General features: G+C 41.8%; 2 protein-coding genes across 6 annotated transcripts in view; one reads left to right on the top strand and one right to left on the bottom strand.

Annotated features, from left to right (window-relative positions):
* Nucleotides 1–14463, bottom strand: part of ZFYVE28 (zinc finger FYVE-type containing 28) — a 148519-nt gene extending 134056 nt beyond the window's left edge. For all 5 annotated transcript variants that reach the window (XM_066185280.1, XM_066185281.1, XM_066185282.1 and 2 more), the window contains exon 1: nt 14171–14463. In XM_066185280.1, coding sequence (XP_066041377.1) covers nt 14171–14209 — 39 coding nt within the window. In that variant the 5' untranslated portion in view covers nt 14210–14463. The remainder of the gene's footprint in view (nt 1–14170) is intronic.
* A 577-nt stretch (nt 14464–15040) lies between these two features.
* Nucleotides 15041–19268, top strand: part of CFAP99 (cilia and flagella associated protein 99) — a 55393-nt gene continuing 51165 nt past the window's right edge. The window contains exons 1-2 of the mRNA XM_066185279.1: nt 15041–15109; nt 17762–17889. Coding sequence (XP_066041376.1) covers nt 17770–17889 — 120 coding nt within the window. The 5' untranslated portion in view covers nt 15041–15109; nt 17762–17769. The remainder of the gene's footprint in view (nt 15110–17761; nt 17890–19268) is intronic.

The raw sequence follows: 19268 nt of genomic DNA, 5'->3' as shown, positions 1-19268 counted from the left end.
TGTCACAGGCTGCTCAGAGAGGTTGTGGAGTCTCCATCTTAGAGACATTTGAAACCTGACTAGACATGGTCCTGAGAAGCCAAGGGGCATAGAGTAGGCAATTTTAACAGGTCCCTTCCAACCTCACCCTCTGCCCAGTTCTGTGATTATCATAGCTACAAATCATCTATCATGTACAAAAAGCTATGACAGTATCACCCAAAGCCAGGTAATTCCTCACAGACATAACCAATTCCTATATGCTTCATTAGTTATCATTACAATATCCTGAATTAATCCTTTAAACATATTGAAGAAACACAAAGAAGGCTTGACACGATCCTGGTATAAATACTGTGATAGATTTAGTAAGAAATTCTAGACAAAAATTAAATTACTGTTGCACATAAAGAAGAGATTCACCTATGAAAACAACTCCCGTGTTCATGGTTCAGCTGTGTAGCCTCTCCTGCCTTACTAGAGTCTTGTGCAAACTACTGCAGCCCAAACTAAGGAGGGTCAGGCCGTCCAACAGCAAGTTAGAAGAAACACAAACATTTGCAAAAAGGCCACAGCATTGGAAATACATTTGGTCACATGCTTTCCCAACCTGACCTGAACCAATACCGCAGCATGACACCAGCAATTAGCCGGTTGCTGAACATGGAGCTGAGACGTGACTCGTAGGTTACCAAATCCTGGAAACTTGAGATCACAAGGCAGTGAACTGGCAGTTCAAAGGGGAATACTTCTTAAGTGTTTCTACTCAATTTGTTAAATAGCATTATAACGTGCCTGTCACACAGATCTAACTCTCACACCATTCCCACTGGACATATTCTTTACTTTTCAGTCTGAACTTCAGCGAACCTACAGGAACTGCTGCGAGTTTTCTTTACAGGAGAGGAGCAGTAGGGTAACAGACACAAAAGGTCTACAACACGCTAATTATTTTCCCCACGGATCTACTATTGTACTTTGATGGGCCTAGAGAGCAGCATAAAGCACCTGGATACTTAATTTTTCTTTTTGAATATTCATTCCATTAATCTATCACCAAACACGTACAAAGCTCATTTAAATATTATTATGAGGCTGCAGAGGGTGCTCCAACACCATTTAATAGACAGTTTCTATTCAATCTCCACATTCCTCAGCAAATCCCTCACTGAAACAATCAGGATCTGGAAATAATTCTGAAGGCAGGTTAAGAATAGACTTCCCTTAACAACTTGTTTTATCCAGAGAAAAAAGCGATACGAATCACAAAAGAAATTCTCCTCCCCCACATCAAGATAAGGAGTTATCAGTGGAAATAACATCAGGAATGCAGCCCTTCTCATCACATTGCCTTTTTCCTGCACCGAATTGCTCCACACGGATCTAATGGACTGGGGGCCAGGGAAAGCAGGCACATGGATATGGAAACACATGTAATGTCATCCTCCATATTGCTGTTAACCTGCTTAAGCAAATAACCTCCCTAGAAGCAGCTTCTGCTGCTTTAGGAGCTGCTCCTCAAGAAGAGCAAAACTTTGAGCTCTATTTGTGACCACTCAATGCCATTATAAAGTGGTGCAGTGTCACTCAGTGCAGAAGGCAGTGACTTGTGCAGGCGACTTGCTTTACTGGAGAGGTGGGGGCAGGAATCTACAAAGTAGTAGTACCTCTACTTGTGTATCCCAGCTGTGCAGGAAGTTTCATTTGCAAGTTTTCAAGTAAACAAAGTGCAAGGAAAAAAGAAAGAAAAAACCTTGCTTTTGGTTAAAATTAACAAGGCTTTGTATTCTCCCCTCTTACAGTTTTTAAATCTCATTACAGTAAGCACACAGTGAAAAATATTACAGTATCTGACAACACTGTCATTTCAATATATTAATTCTGAGCCAGCTAATGAAAATTAAATAGAGGAAATGCTTTTAAAGCATTTAATTTTTTTTAATGTTTAAATAGTGTAATTAGCTGATCTTTTACTCTAGTGGTTCCAAGCCCAAAATTAACAAGTTTTAGGTTTGACAATTCATATATTGAATTGAACTTGAAACAGAGAACAGATATGCCAAACTCACAGTAGAGCATTCACCAAATACCTTCACAGCTTTTTTTGGTAAGAACAGCTAGCTCAAAGCACCATGCAGTTCAAGAATGGAAACCCTGGCCTTCACATAGCTCACTGCCTCGCCTTGCTACTTCTGCAGATGTTTGCTTCCAGCACATGCTATCTGTGCCTCTGCCACTTGCATTAACATTTTATACAAGGTATGTCACCTAAAAATAACTTTGGGTGAGCCTATTTTACGCTAAAGAATTGAATCCGAAGTCCAACTCCCAGTCCCACTGGACTTCACCAGGGTTTCAGACTGGCCTCACATTACAGAAATTAACACCTTCCGTACAAAACAAGGAGAAACAGAATTGGTGCAATTTGGGTTGGGATTTTATTTTATATTACGAGTAGAACATAAGACACATGCCCCAAAGACACTGAAGATGCAACTCCATAGCTGGTACAAGGTAATATAAAGAACATCCTGCCACCAAATGAAGAGTTTGTGCTGCCCCTCTCCCTAATTAAGCTGGTAACCGAACCTGTAAAACTATATAAAGAAAGCAAGGAAGCTTCTACCTTTGCTAGAAAGATGATCCAATGCAAGACACAGCTACACAATTTCTAACACCAGCATCAGGGAGGTAAGACAGGAGCACATGGCTGCAAGCTGAAAAACCAGATGAGCACCAAGCAGCATTTCTGCATTTTCATTACTGTCCTGGTTGACTTAAAATTCACAAAGGGAGTGCACAACAAACTCTTTGTAAGAGTCAGGTATCCTGGATGCTGGAGACAGGCAAATATGTCTCCCTCTTTGCTCTGAAGCCATCACTGTTACACTAATACATTTGACCATATCATCTTTTACAGAAGATTTCAGTCATAGCAATAGAAAAGTTGCCTAATAAGCAGTAAAAGAAGGGAGTAATAAACAGTGTGCAGTAACAGGGTTCAGCACCCAGACTGTGACTGAGTAACTAAAATCCACATCCTATCATGGGTTTGCAATGAACAGGTTCAAAGGTTAACATTAGTCATTGCTGATAAAATTTTTATCCAACACTGTTAAGTCTATTTACATCACAGGCACCAGCACTCGGCATCTAATTCCTGTTTTACCATGCAGCATTACATCAGTAACTTGATTTCACAAAAAGTAAACAAAATATAAAATCTGGAAGTGAAAGGCCCCACCTCAGTTCAGGACTCACACTCTCCAAATTACAGAAGCATTTTAGAGGAAGGAAACTTTTTTCCCCCTCGGAAGTTTTGCAAGTTCATATACACCAGAGATGCTACCACGAGGAGGAGATGAGAAACACAAAAGTAACTGGAGGGACGGCTAGCGAGGCATCATTTAAACCATGACTAATTAACAGTCGAAAATCACCATTACCTATCTCCCATATGTTCTCATTTGTAAGCAAGAGTTGGACACTAAATCTAAACATATGGCAACAGTAAGTTGCACTCCAATCTTTGAATAGCAAAGTACATACAATCTGGTCTATTGCTTCAGCTGTAAAATGATATTGCAGGGTAACCTAAAAGGAAAAACCATCTAATAAAAACCATTGGATAGAAAGAAGTGGCAAATGAGGAATAAAATGGTTGAGAAACCCTCAAATTAAGCCCACCATTTCAAAGATAGGAAGCATGACTATTTGCATTTGAAAGATGCACAGATAATATCCAAGTTTTGGATCACACACAACATGCAGGCACATCTGGATATATATATATAGAGAGAGGGAGAGAGAAATAACTATAAAAAGAGCTGGAACCAACCTCACAACATTTCACTGCTTGACCTGACTCAAAACAAATGACTCTGGGCTTAAGCAAAAATTGTGCAGATCTTTCCTACAGTAAAACTAATGTTTCCAGGAGAAAGGTTGTCACCTATTAACTCTTCAGGATTATTCATGAATTATTCTTCATGACAGTCTTACATAGTGTATGATTTCTTATGAAATATGAATTTCTACCAGACACATTTTTTTTCCGAAATTAATCAAAAAGCTAATCAAGCTGACCAAATGCACTGAACAAGCCAGATGACATTATACAATGGACAACCTCTTTGCCTCACACAGGAAATAAACGCAATGAGGCACCTGCAATCTACCAACACTGATTCATTAACACCAGAACAGTAGATGATATATCCATGAAGAGAGATATACACATATTACACCAAGAAATTAACAGAATATTTGTAATACAGAGCAAAACATGGTTTTAATGTTTTCATACTCAAAAGCATGTTGTCTTTCTAAAGATTCATTCATTTTTGAAAAGAAATTAATCCCAGTCCTGTATCTAAAAATACTTCCAAATTCAGAAGTAAAAGTTGTTTTAACATTATTAACTTACTGGTTTATTGTATCAATTATACACAGGACTGTCTAATATGAAACTGCCAAATAGTAACTCTCAAATTTCAACAGAAAAAGAAATAAACTTACAACCTAAGACTAAGGCTTCCTGAAATAAACTAACAGGCAAAGGAAATAGTGTGGCCAAATAATTGAGAAAATACAACTTTAAAAATAACCGGACAAACAATTTTAAATCGTCAACAGAATACAGACTCTAAAATGAAGGTAAGTGCCTAAATGCCCAAGAAGAAGTCTTGCTTCCTTGTCTCTTCTAGTGAGACAAGTGAAGAGAAAAAAGCCTACTGCCTTTCTACTTCAGTCCCTGTCTCCCTACTGTCGCCACTACTATCAGGTCTAGTATCTGTCAAGCATCCTGACTGAAATCAGGAAGGAAAAAAAAATTATAGCAGGTTTGCCACCAAAAAAATCTAGGCAGAAGTAATGTTAGGGAAACAGAAGGCATTGCAAGCAGTAAACAAAACTTTTGATCTCAAGGGTGTGATATAGCCCAGGAGAAAAAAAAATTAAAAGAAACCAGTAAAAATTAAAAAAGTAAACAAATGACAACAACAAAGCAAACAAAAAAACAGCCACAAAAACCAGTCATATTGAAAATGAGAATACTTGCTGTGGACATAATACTCTCTTCAAATATATAATTAGCCAACTGCTTCCAAAACACCATTAACAAAGGAATTATCAAAATACAGTAAAACTACCAAAGATGCCCTTGCATAAAAAACTCCAGAACACCATCACAACAGCTGAAACCAGATTCTCCAACATGAACACATCAGTTCTCAACCACTTAAATATAAACCAAGTATTAGCCAAATTAACAATTAACACCAGTGAGCACCTGTCAGTGCACAATAAGCACTTCTTAACAAAAGGCCTCTTCCAATTACTTCCTGCTGATCATGACATAACTTCCTTATGCTCAGCTTTATACAAAAAAAAGGCAAGATATCTGTGCAGTGCACAGGAAGATCATTCCTCAGAAGAACACACTGCTACCTATGGTCTTCAAAACAAACCTTTAGATCCAGCCAGGCTCGCCACCACGAACATTCATATCAAAGAGAAACAGACTTAAAGAAAAATCACTGCCAAACTAATATGTCTTCACAGCCACACAAACAAGGCCTGTGTGTACACTTCCAATAAACACCCACGGCACTACATGTCCTACAGGACTTCGTGCAACCACACGACCACCACTCACCACCAAGGGACACAGAAAAACCCAGCTGCCATTCCCGCTTCGTCTCTTATGCCTCCATGAAGACCTGCAAGACTCCTTAAAATACAAAGGAAAATAAATCATGGGTTCCAGATGAGATTTGAAGGCCCTTTGCATTTTCCCCTGTTCCTTACATTGTATTAAACTCCTCCTTACTCTGAAAGGGCTTCCATCCATCTTGCACCATAAAATGACATCAATTCCATCAAGATATTTTTGTAAGGCTGTTGACTTGACCAGATGTACTAGTCCAGCTTTACAAAAAATACTTAGAAAAAAACATTAAATGTTTAGCAATGCAGACATCCACTCTCTATATATGCATCTTGAAAATAAAGTAAAAAGCAGACAGTGCTTTGAGAGGATTTGGAGGGTTTTACTGGAAGAATGCTGGTATATTCTCATTTGTATGCTAAGAGCACACAAATTTTAACAACTGGACCAAGACAGCAAAGTAAAATTTCTGCCTGTAGATTGGAGCTTACAGAAGGAGAATTAGACAGAGACATTTCTATGAGAGCCCACACTATTAGTAAAAAAGTTTATTAGATGACAAACATCCGAAAGCCATTTAGAGACAAACACTCAAGACCCCTTTCAAGCTCAGCTCCTTTCTTGGCAGGAAACAATAACCTGAAAAAAATGTGGTTTTGAACATCTGATGAACTTCAGAATGTCAGGAAATGTTTCCTACATTAAAAGGCTACAAAGGAAGGTGAGAATTAGAAGAATGCAAAGTAGAAATGCAGAACACCCTGAGCATCCGGTTAGTTTAGCCTCAGCCACCTATAATTCTAAGAGATCAAAGTGCCACTTGATGACAGGAATTAACACATTCCAGCATAAGCATCACCTAATTTAAATTAACCTGTGTTCCATTCCAAAATAAAGAGCAGGCATTTTGAAAGAGCAGGAGAGTCATCCTCCCTTTTTCCCCGTCAAACTATTTTCTTACATTTCTATGCCAAGTCTTTTCTTCAACCCCATCTTCTTCACCTGTCTCCTCCAGTTTCTTTTCCCCCATTTGCTTCCCTTTCGTTCATTCACCCAGAATGATGTACCCAGCACTGATGTGAAGCCCACTCTTACATTATTCCTTCTGAATGACTATCAAATATGAGTAAAGGCCCTACAAGAGAAGAAAAACAAGCTTATGGCCTACCAAGACTGAGCAAAGTAGAGGCTCAATTCAGTTCCTGTTGATCAGCTTTTCTGGGCATCTTACTCCAAAATTGTATCAAAAGCAGTAACAGCGAGGGAGGGGAGGGTGGTGAATGTAAAGGGATCAGAGAAAGAAGCACCATCAATGGGATCAGAAAAGTCAAGAGGAATTGCCAGGCTAGAGGCCTAAACAGTAACACAAAAAAGCCACTGACTATTGGAGTGACAAGCAGGAAAACCTTAAAGGCTTTAGGGTAGAACAGACAGACAGGATGTAGTAAGTCTGACCCACGCCATGAAAATAAATAAATAAGAGCAAGACTAAAGTCACACCAGCAAGGTGTGACTGAGCCAGGAATGCTTTATATTTAAGTTATCAAACATTCTATCTCCCAAAAACCCTCATTCTTTGTTATACCCTAAATCTAGACTTCTAGAAAATGAATCGCAACTTTTGTCACTCATCTGTTTTCAAGCAGCAGGCAGCTGACACTGCCTCAAAGGAAAACCGTATCCTATTACACTGAGCTGTCCACCAGAGCCAGGTTAAGTGCTTTGCTTTAGCTGACTTAGGGACAGCTCGAGTTTATAGGACTCAAGAGCCTCAGCCTGCATGGAATGCAGCAGTTCACTTCCTGAATGCAAGCAGGGGACACATGGCCCTTACACCGGTGACCCCAGCCTGTCATTTGAGATACAATAAATAGTTGGAATATCGCATACTTTCAAGATGAAAACAACGACCCAGCTGAGAACAGGTAAGACAGATCCAAATTTAGCATCATCCTTCAGTAAAACAACCAAGCTGGAGAAACTTGCTCTTTCACATGCACTATGAAGAAGGTGGGTCAGTCTTCAAGTGTGAACCAAATAAACACGCAATTCAGGCTTCAATTAATTTATTTTTAACACCATTATTTAAAAATAGTTTTACTGAATTAATTTAAGTCAATGTTGCCAGTATAACTGCCAGGAAAGTAGATCATCATAACTATTAAAGCAGTTAAATGAAGCACATCAACAGCATTTGCACTGTTTATTTTTCAGTTAGTTCAGTAAGAAAATATTCTACTCTGGTCCAGTGCCGAGGATATTCTTAGTGGGATTTTTTCTCATTCCTCTAAAACAACCTAGGACAAATGCATTGTGATTTCTAAGGAGTAATTTTTCTAAATTCTGTTAGGGACCATCACATTGTGGGAGGGGAGCAACAGAATCTAAACATCCAAATCAGGTTTCCTAGAGAAACACCAGAAGATGAGTCTGCAGGACAAGGGACGCATTAGGTCACACTACTGGCCGTTTAAAAAAGCTTCTAAAAAAAATGGTTACTTCAATGGAATCAAACACAGCTGCAAGCACTGAGACGCCAGCAATTATTACGGAAACCAGAAATCTAAAGCAATTGAAAAATTATTAGTCATTTAAAAGAAACAACTTCACGAGCTGTTGAATTGTAAGAGCACAATCTACAGCTCAACAAACTCCTATGCCACAGACTATCAAATTTTTAAAAAGAGTCCAGAGGAAATATCAGTTTCCATTCATCTCTTCTTTGTCCCTTGTCATCTGTTACAGGACAGAGAAAGAAATAACCACCAGCCATCACACCAGGCTAGATGGACCTTTGATCTGATATATTATGATTCTGCTCACAGCAATACACATCAAAAAATAATTTCACAGGGTACAAATACATTTCACACCAGAGTAATTAAAAACAAACAAGCAATTCTCTTAGACAATTGCAATAGTGGCCTCCTTCCCTTTTTCAGCTACAGGTAAAACAAGGCTAAGAAATTATATGACTGCAGGTAATTGTCTTGATTTAGCTGCAGTGCTACAATACATCAGGAAAGAATTATTAGCTCCCACACTTGTGTTCAAACCACTAGATGGTGCTTCTAAAATGAAGCAATTCAATATGCAAAATTCTGAATAATGCATGATGATTTATAAGTTGCCTTCCTCAGGATTGTTATCAATAACACTGATTAATGTAGTTAAATAGCTGCAGCCTCTGATCAGAGAGAGGCAACAAGAATAATTACACAGATAACTGAGATCAAAGAGCTGATCATTAAAACAGTGACTTTTCAAAAACCCCGTAACAGCTGTTTTCTCAAGTAAGAAAAACTCCTCAATCTTCTGTCTTGGAAAGTCATTAGCTGCTAATATAAATATTACATTAACTAATAAATTTTGTTCACAAACTGCTGTGCCCAAAGGTTCTGAATACTGTATGGCACCAGCCAAACGAAATTAAGTTATAAATGGTGTTTACCTGTACTTTCACTGTTCACTCTAAGACATTTTTCCCAAGAATAAACTCACCTTAATTCTCTTCTGTGAACAGCAAACCTTTCACTTTTAAGACCTGGAAATCATAGCTAAAATAAGATGCTAGCTGTTTTCCATCTATCACTGGGAAATCATCCTTCCTTTTTCCTTCACTCCCCCAAAACACAGTATCAATAGCTGTTTGGCAATTCCAGCAGCTTTGTCCATTTTCATTTCTGACCATTTCCATCCATTTAAATGCTGCTCAAAAAAATTCTCGCCCTGCATCTCATTCTACTGACCCCATTGTAAAACTTTTGCATTAAGCAAAAAGTTAAGCGGAGTTGACTGTGTACTTTTTTACTACCTTCCACTCTCCTAACGAACTTCTATTCATATTTAAAATTCCTTTTTCTACCTACATCTTTGCCTACAAAAAAATCCTGCAAATATATTTCTTCTCTTACCATTAGAAAACCAAATCAGCTATTTCCTATTGTATTTCCCATCTTTTACTTTTTGGCGGCAGCTCTGCCACTAAGCAACCCTGACAAGGCTGCTGAGAAAGATGACTCTTCGTGAAGTTTTTGACGTTCAACATTCACCTAGGCCTTTTTTTTTCTTTTTTTTTTTTTTTTGGTTGTTGTTGTTGTTTTGTTTGTTTGTTTTTCTTTTTGAACACTTCTGCTTGTCCAAAGTAACAGAGAACCTCCTAGAGGTTATTTGGCTATTTTTGAGTTTTGCCACTGGCTCTCACTTTTCTATTTCAGGTGATTGCTCTAGATTTGCTAGGCATACTCTCTTCATCTTCCTCGCCTGTTCCAACACACCCTTTTACCATCTATTGAGCTTTTTCTTTTTTTTTTTAATTAGCATACATATCTGCTGTTCCAAGTCCTTTAACAACTATTGGTAGCAACAATTACTACTAGCTATGGCTTACTTTCCTAGAAATATAGCTAAGATCCTTTTAAAAAGTAACAAAAAGGCACTATGCACAAAAGTAGAAACAAGCCTTCTGCAAGTAGTTGCCATTCCACTTAGCCCAAAATGCTATTTCTGATCACAGAGCACCACTGCAGACACACATTAACGGGCAACATGAACCTCTTGAGGATGTATCTGCTAATCCAGCTGCAGAAAGCAATTATCGGATTTAAGAAACCCATGAACAGTATTTCAGAACAAACACACGGAAAAGAAGTAACTACAATTCTCAGCATCTCCAGCACTCCGGGGGGAGAAGATGCACAGCCTCTGGAGGGTGTGAAGGAGCTGTGCTGAGTACCCACTCGTCAGTAAGTGTTCACTCCCAGCTACAAGTTGGGTCATTTCCACAAACCCACCCTCACATTCCCACGGGAGTTAACAGCCTTTCATTTAAAACAGGCACTGAGGGCACAGCTGCACTTCGGTCAGGAGAGGGGTGTTAAAAAACACACCTAACAAAGCCTCCAGACTTAATGCATGTTTTGTGAGCATCCTTTAACCTAGGCAAGGCATTCACAAAGCAAATAGCTTTACTACCAACGACTATGAATTTTGACTGAATTACAGGAAGGTAAGAAATTCTTTACCTTAACTGCTAGAAGTTCACATTTACTATGTGAAAGAAGCTAGGAGCAAAAAAATTCGGAGACATAAACACCAAATAAGCAATATTTTAAAAATAAAAATATGAAAAATAAACACACACTTAAGATGCTTCAGTCTGTTGTGCCAAACAGTTTAAAAACATTCAAGTTGTGGTTAGAGACAGACTTTTTTCCCATCATACACCGAACAGCTCTTTCAAAATATCAATAAACATGAGCACAATTCAAAGCAGGTAGCCCCGTGAGCTAGTTACCCACGCATTTTTCCAGCGAGCCTCCAGATTTAAGCAGCAGCATTCACAGAAATCATTCTGAATTCTTTGGATATCAAATGCATTGCATTTCTGCAAAACCAGCTCAGTTTCCTATTTTTGCCGGACGCTCAGACCTGCCTGGGAGCAGGTTCTGACCGGACACCTGTGGAATGCCCCAGCAGCAGACGGTACAAGATAAGAAATTCCCTGAAGTGGCAGGGAACATTTCCACTATTTCTGTGCATACAGACAAGCATCCTGATTTAGAAGGGATCGTTCTTTTGTCTCAGGAAGGTGGCCTGGGAAGCCTGCAGTGTCCTGAGGAGGTCAAAGAGCGTAACTCTTGTTCCACCGAGGTGCAGCAATTCGAGAACACTGCTGCTTCAAAACACCCCTCGGCAAAAGCGCCGAGAAGCAAACACCAGCCTCCCCTCCAAACGCTTAAAAACGCATTGAATCCACAGCCCCCAAAAACAAAACACATATTACAGACAACATTTTAAAAATTAAACAACAATCGATGCGGCACAGGAGGCTGGAAACAAAATCTTGTCTCTGCTCTGTCTCCAATACATCAGTTAAAAGTCTGCCTCCTAGCAGCTCCACAGATCACGTCACTGCTATTTAGCTCATTCTCTGGTTACCTCTACCACCGGCATTTGATCTGGTTTGTTAAAATCTGGCATATCAGCATACCTGAGGAACAGAGCTGGGCAGGAAGAGCACTGACTGAACAAGGATCTAGGGAAGTCGAGCTGTTCTCGTGACATGCTCACAACATTAGTCAAGTCTTTCCACTTCCTACACCCACATTTTCTCTCCCATTCTTGGTATGTTCAAACACATGCAGCAGTTACCAAGTAAATATCCTGGCCTCGATGCAGGTCCTGCATCTTGCAGTAACTGATGATTACTCCAAGAATTTTGTGATTCCACCTTGTTGTGCACTCTCTTCTACTCCATTTCCTTGTCTCCACCATTTAAAAAGATTAAGCTGAATTAATTTACATATTTTGGGGCTGTGTTTTTTCAGGGATGAATTATGAAATAGTTCCCCTAGGATTAAGCTAAACCACATATTCAGGTTTCTGAGCAGGCTGTACTATGAATTAGCTGCACCCTGATGTCATCCCATCCCTCACCTTCAAAAGTACCTCTGAATGGCCACCAAAGCTCTGGGCCAAATGTCCAGTGCTATCAAAATCTGCTGCCATGCAGAAGTCCTATTATATGGCAGTAGGACCTGGAATACTTCAGAAGAAGCATTCCCCATCACTGGGAGTAGCAAAACCTAACTGATAAAATGCACCTGGCGCCCACAGTACCTAACAGAGGGTTATAAGTAACATTAAGTCCTGAGAGCCCCCACCAGAATAAATATCCAGGAAAGTCCTCTTCAAAATGGATTACATTCAAAACAAACCCTGGAACCCACTGACCTTACAGGAAGGAATCCTTGCAAACTCCTTTAAATAGAAAAGCAAGCAATACAACCAGGAAAGGTAGTCTCTATATGTGAGATCTTCTTCTCACCTTCTATAAAAGAAGTGCTAGTCAAACTTCTGTGTTTTTAATGACATGATCCACACCCCCTCAACAGGCACACCAGGAAAAATGCCTTTTTCTGAAGCTCTTACAATTTGCCAGCAACCCATTCTGAATACCAAAACAAAACTGATGTTGTAAGCTACCGAAACTAAGAAAAACTGTTGGCAAAGAAGGCATAAAGACACGACAAAAAGCAGTGGTGCTGGTTTTAAACCAACACCAATGGGTGTTCCTGATCTGTGAAGCCCTGTGTCATGTCACAGGCTTGAAAAGTTCCTTCACCCCAGAGAAGCCCCACAGAACTTTAAGTATACATTGTTTAAAACAGACCCTGAATGCCAAACATACACCTTAAAACAAAGACTGTATACTAAAAAAATAAGTTTCATGACAAAAAGATAAAATCTCCATTAGAAAGAAGAACAATGCGAAGACTAATGAGTTTTGTTTAAAAAATACTGACAAAAACTATCTTCACAATGATTTCCTCTGCATTCAAAATTAACAGTATTTCCTTTTCTTTATTAACTATTCTTCCCTTAGTTTTTCCCTTCTATAAAACGTATAAAAATTAGAAAATTCAATGAAAGTTATCTATAACTTGTTGCTGTATTTTAGGTTACTAAATCTCTACATTATCTCCCTTGCAGCTATTAGCAGCAATATCTGACAAGTACGTGTTCTTCAGCGGTATTCGAAGAGTTATGACTACATGCAAAATCCATAAAGCCAGCATAACATGAACTTTTATTTTGCAGCATCACCTCGGCCTTTTTTTTTTTTTTCCCTCTACAACACGCTGGCCATAATTCAGCCAAAAGAACTGAATACATGGAAGGTTTACGAACTGTGATTCAACACTATTACTGATTGTAAAGCATAGGAAAAAACGAATGACAGCGACCAAGAGGAACCAAAATTAAGTCGAATACTTCAAAAAGTGAATAACTACACTGACTGCTGTAACGCCTTGACAAGAAAAAGGTGCTATAGATGTTCAAAACCAGTAATGTCCTTGATTTACGATCCGAGCATCACATGCCAGACAAGATCACTCTCCAGACAGTTGTTACTTAACTCGTGCCAGAAAAAGATAATTTCATTGCAAAGCAAACTGCGATTCCTGGATCCCTTCCAAGAATTTCAAAGCGAGACGGGCACAAAATACACACCTACAGAGCACCTTCCAATAAATCTCCTAACTTACGAAGTTTCCAGGTGTACACACACAGCGTTAAGAGCACAACAGGAGCGCCCGAACATCTCCCCGGCTCCGGGCTCCGCGCAGCCCGCAGCGCTGCCGGGAGCGCTGCCCGGGCGCGGCCGGGCACAGCCGCCAGCTCGGCTGGCGCTCCGCGGGCTCCGCAGAGCCCCGAGCCCGCCCCGGGCCGCGCTCCCCCGGCTCGGAGCAGCCCCGCGGCTCCCGCGCTGCTTTGTCATCCCCCGCCGCAGCGGGCGACGCGCTCCGCGCCGCCGGAGCCGCTCCCGCGGCCGCGCTCCGACCGCGCTCCGACCGCGGGCGCCCGCGGCTCCGCTCGCCCCGCACGGCGCCTCCCGGCCGCGGAGCGACCCGCGGCTGCGCGCCGGGATCCGCCGGGAACCGCGTCCCGACTTCCACTCGCGGGGTGACGGTGACCCCGGGCAGCGGCGCCGGGAAGCGGCGACTCCTCGAAACTTGCCTTGGGTTTGTACAGCCACTTTCTGAACCTGTTCATCATCACCGCGGCCGCTGACACCCCGCTGCCGCCGCTGCCACGGGGGCTGCCGGCTCCCCGCCCGCGCCGCTCAGAGGACCGAGGCGAGCCGTGCCCCTCGCAGGGAGGCTCCGCTGGGTTGTGTTCTCCGCCTGCTCCGCCGCCTCCTCCCCCGGAGCGGCCGCCGGGCGCTCCCGTCAGCGCACGGACCGTCCGGCGGCTCCGCGCGCTCCGCGCCGCCCCGACCGCCCCCAAAACATTGCGCGGCCGGCGGCAGCGCCGCCCCACCGCGCACGCGCGACACCGCCCCCGCGCCCTCCCCTCCCCACCCAATCGGGCGGTGGCCTGGGGCGGGGCCGCTCGGTCGCCCCGCCCACCCGGCTGTCATTTGCGTAACACGCGGAGGAGGCGGGGAGACTGCGTGCCGCTCAGGCCACGCCCCGGAGACCGCCTTGTTGCAGTGGATGCCGGGAGTTGTAGCTTTTCGCGGGCCGCGCTGCGCGCTTCCGCTCGGGGTTCGCAGGCTCTACCTGGGCCCGCCCGCGCTGCCCGTGCCCCAGCGGCAGGCGGACCACCTGCCGCTGGCTGCCCGTGAGCGGAAACACCGGGGGGGGCGAGGAACTAGCTCCTTGGCAACGGCAGCAAACAACCGCCGCCATCTTGTTTCCTCGCTCGTGTAGTTCCGGGTCCCCGGTCGCGCCGCATCGCAACACTGATGCGAGCTCACAGCACGACTACAGCTCCCAGCAGCCCTCGCGCTCTCTGGCAACGGCGCGCGCGGGGTCCCTGCAGCTGGAGGGGCCGCGCCGGGACACGGACGGCACGCGCCCGGGGGGACAGCCAGGAGCAGTCACGGACGGGACCGGGAGCGGTGGGGACAGCCGGGGACGGCACCGGGAGCGGCGCTGCAAGGCAGATGTGGCCGTACGTGACACCTCCGGAAAGAAAGCCGGGGGCAATTCCCGATGCGTGAAAGTGGCGGGTGCCCTGGGCAGGCTTGTGACTCCTTCGTTCCCTTACTTTCGTGCAGTCATAGAATCACAGAATGGTTTGTGTTGGAAGGAACCTTAAAGTTCATCTATTTCCAACGCTCCTGCCATAGGCAGGGACGCTTTCCACTAGACCAAGTCGCTCCGAGCCCCATCCAAGCCGGCCTTGAACACTGCCAAGGACGGGGCATCCACAAATTCTCTGGGCAATCCGTGCCACAGTCTCACCACCCTCACAGGGAAGAATTTCTCCCTAATATCTGAACTAAACCTACCCTCTTTCAGTGTTTGTATTTATTAGGTATTTATAAGTACAATAGAAAACATCAAGGGGGCCTGTGTTACACTGGGTTGCTGGGCTTTGCTCCCTGAAATTTTGGGCAAGTAGCCAGCCTTGGAGTCCATTTGCTAACCCAGTTCATAAACATAATACAACTTATTTGCAGCAGGTTTTGTACAGTAAGAATTTAATTGTAAAGTTCTACACGATAAAAGATAAAATATACAGTGTTAAGGAAAACATTTGCAGTAGGTATGCAAAACATTGAAATACATGAAAATTAAAATTAAGATCCTCAAAGTGAACATTTTCTATCTGATCTGTCTGAATTTTGCAGGGAGGCTTAGTTCAGCTCTTTTTAAGCAGGACAGCTTTCATTAGAGGAAATGCAATCACAGTCTTTCTAGGCCAGGAATGTACGAGGAGATCTAAAACCTGAAAGAACCTTTCAGGTCATTGAAACCAATTCCTACAATTGTGGCCACTCTTATCCTATGTAATTGCTTTCAAAATATCTCCAAGCTCCACCGTAAAATAAGGCTAAGTCAGGGTCTCACCTCCTTTAACTGAAATCTACAGCTGATAATGGAAGAAAATTTCTGCCATTTTATACACGGTATCAATTTATATCATTTTTATACGTAATAATGGGAGTAGTTTTCTAATTGACTGTGTGGAAATAAGGGTGCATATCATACCAAAAGCATTTTATTCCTGATGTGTATGTTTTAAAACATTGACAATAATAATAGCGGCTTCTTTAATTAGAAGTGGGGTTCTTTCTATTAAGGACCCCTGTACATTCAGAGATATGAAGAAATTACTACACATCTTAGTTTTCACATTCCAGGTTTTGGGTTTAATGATTGCTCTTTGGGGGGAGGGGTGGATATCAGAGCATGAGAGCTCTAATTTCTTACTGGTATGCCAGAAAATAAAGCATTTGTTACCGGTAGAGCTGTTGGAGCCTGAATTATGATTCAGTCTGAAGTACAGAGATATTTCTCTCCCACTTATCCAAAATCCCTTGTGAGTGTAAGAAACTTGACAGGTTCTTACCTGAGAAACAAATGATTCTCAGAGGAGTGGAGGAACAGTGATTCCCCTGCACAGTGGTGCCTCTTTCTGTATTTGCCATCCCTTGTCTGACCCAACCCTGTTTTGCTGGACTTTTTTGTTTTTAATTTTGGACATTTTTTCTTGATCCTAACAGGTACCTAAATGGCTATATTGAACATAATCACAAACAAACTCCTTTTTTTCAGTGCTTTGAGACTGGTAATGAAAAGTGCTATTTAGGCAATTATTGAGTAAGATGGTGCTGAAAGGCAGGGTACAAAACCACTGTGTCTGGAAATGGTATCATAATATTTAAAAGCAAGAAATGAATTATGTTTCCCACAGAGGAAATGAGTCATCTGGATCAGGCATTCTTTTCTGACATCAAAATATGATGATATATAAAATAAAGAACTATTTTCAAAAATACATTTTTATTTTCACGATGAAAAGTTACTTTTGTGCTCCTTTTTCCCCCATTGCTAAACCAGATTTGTGACTTTCAGGCCTGTTAATTGCTGTCATTGGTCTTTCATATACAACAACATGTGTGTGTAGGAACAAAAGCATTATAGTTCTTGTCATCTGAACATTAAAATCGAGGTAACAAGTCCTACACATTCTCAGACATATGGGTAAAACTTCATTTGAGATAGACAAAATCCAGTCATTTCACAAGCAAAGCATCAAACATACTCAGCTGCTGTGCCTTCAGAAATCTTGGCAGTGGCCTGGACCACTGAAGTGCTGTGATCATGGCCCAGCCTGCTGACCATCAGTCATTGCCTCCTTATAATTCCTCTCTGTTCCTGTTCTTTTGTTGCTTTTGAAAAACAGGCTGTTGACAGCAACATGTGATGAGATTTAAGACTAAAATTTTGCTTTCTGGTGCATCTCACTGGGAAAAGCCGTGTGTTAAATAGGATCTGTATGCACACAGGCTTACAGGCTGTGCTTTTCTCAACATTATCTCTTATTATATTTTGCCAAATAACCTGGTGCAGTAACCATTTATCCTTAAGATATTTTGAGATATTTACAATTTGTAATTATGTCTTCTCTTTTCTTGATGTTTGTACTGTATTTTCCTTTCTCCTGTCAGCTCTTCTGAGTAGCTGTGATTTTGAAAGCTTGACCTAAATGTTCTCTTCTACATTGCTGCAGTGTAACTTCTGTATGAGCCTATCACCATCCATTATGCCACAACTGAAGGAGGCATGAAAAAGTAATGATTTTCTGTATTTATAGGATTCTCCATGGTGAAGATGGTCAGCCATAGAGAACTTATTGCACTAATAGTGCAGCAGCTTAACAAGTTTAACCCTGAAAATCAGAGCCTGGAGGATTTCTTGAATGAATCAGCTATGATGTTGCAGGTATATTAAGTTCTGGTTGATCTTACACAGTTTACTTTGTTACTGTGTGATTTTAAAGGCAAAGGTGTCTGTTGTCTAACATGTTGTAACTCTCATTGATTTCCCTACAGCGACATTTTTTGTTTCATTTTCATGAGTAAAGTCCAAATTTCTTATGGTTATCACCAGAAAACAAGGCAGTAAAGATCAGAGGGGTTGAAAAACTGCTTGAATAGCAACAAGAGGACACAAAAAAAAAAAAAAAAAAAAAAAAAAAAAAAAAAAAAAAAAGGCAACAACCTTCTAAAATTGATGAGATAGTGATAGGGAAAACTTCTGTTCCACTTCTGAGTACACCATGTTGTAGAATCTTATTCCTTTTTTCCTCCAAGTAGAAGTTTCTGACAGCATCACCCATTTGTATGTACAAATGCAGTCCAGAAGCTGAGTCACAGGATCAGGTATTCTTGCTTTGGGGACATGAGTGACCACCAGAACGGTGGGATAGAACGACAGTGACAATAAATCAGCCAGCAGATTCTAATTTAATACTGCAAGTAACCAGACCATGCTTTTCCAATTTGCAACTGTTCTGGCTAAAGCAGTTCCCACCCTTTCCTGATCATAGTCTGTCACCTTTTCCCATCTCTTTGTCCTCAGTGTCACCCTGACTTGTGCTGAGGCAGCTAGTGGGTTGAATCAGCTTCAGCAAATCACTAAGGGAAGACAGTAATATTGTTTAGACTGCTATTGTCTGTGTGTGCCATGTGTTATCAAACGGCATTGTTGGAGCCCTGATTCCACACTGCCATGTGGCTCCAGTGCTCATTTCCCCTTCTGACAATAAGGTATAAACCACTCCTATTCCAGTCAGATGGTCTTTTGCATTGATTTTGCATAAATACAAATGGCTAAAAGAATATAAAACTGTGGAGGTGTGATAAAAAATCCAGGGGCTGTGCAGTGGCTTCACACCCATTCCTTGGGTGCTTGCCTTCTCAAACAGTTGCCACTCAGGCCCCTTCTTTCCTACCCTGCCCTCCTGCCTTGTAGTACTGGCATAACTCTTTGTGTATTCATATCCTGGATTACATCAGGGAACTGATCCAGTTTCAAAATAATCATTTTTCACTGGGCAGAGAGCAAGTAAATTCATATACCGCGGCTGCCAAAATAAATACTTACAAAAATGAGTCTTCAGATCATTCAGCCCAGGAAAAGTGATACAAAGACAAAAGAAGCAGTAACTCCATTAGAGAAATATGAATCTAAAGTTTCACAATAAACCCTTTCAGAAGGGGAAGGACAGGGAGGATAGCTGAGGCCAAAGGTAAGGCCAAAATCTCTCTCTGGCCTACTTTCAGGTCACCTACTCCATAGGACTTAGCAAAGAAAGTAAA

Source organism: Chamaea fasciata, unplaced genomic scaffold (genome assembly GCF_029207755.1).
Source record: "Chamaea fasciata isolate MVZ Bird 193981 ecotype frontalis unplaced genomic scaffold, bChaFas1.0.hap1 SCAF_6, whole genome shotgun sequence".
Taxonomy (NCBI): domain Eukaryota; kingdom Metazoa; phylum Chordata; class Aves; order Passeriformes; family Sylviidae; genus Chamaea; species Chamaea fasciata.
This window is presented reverse-complemented; position numbering and strand designations above follow the sequence as displayed.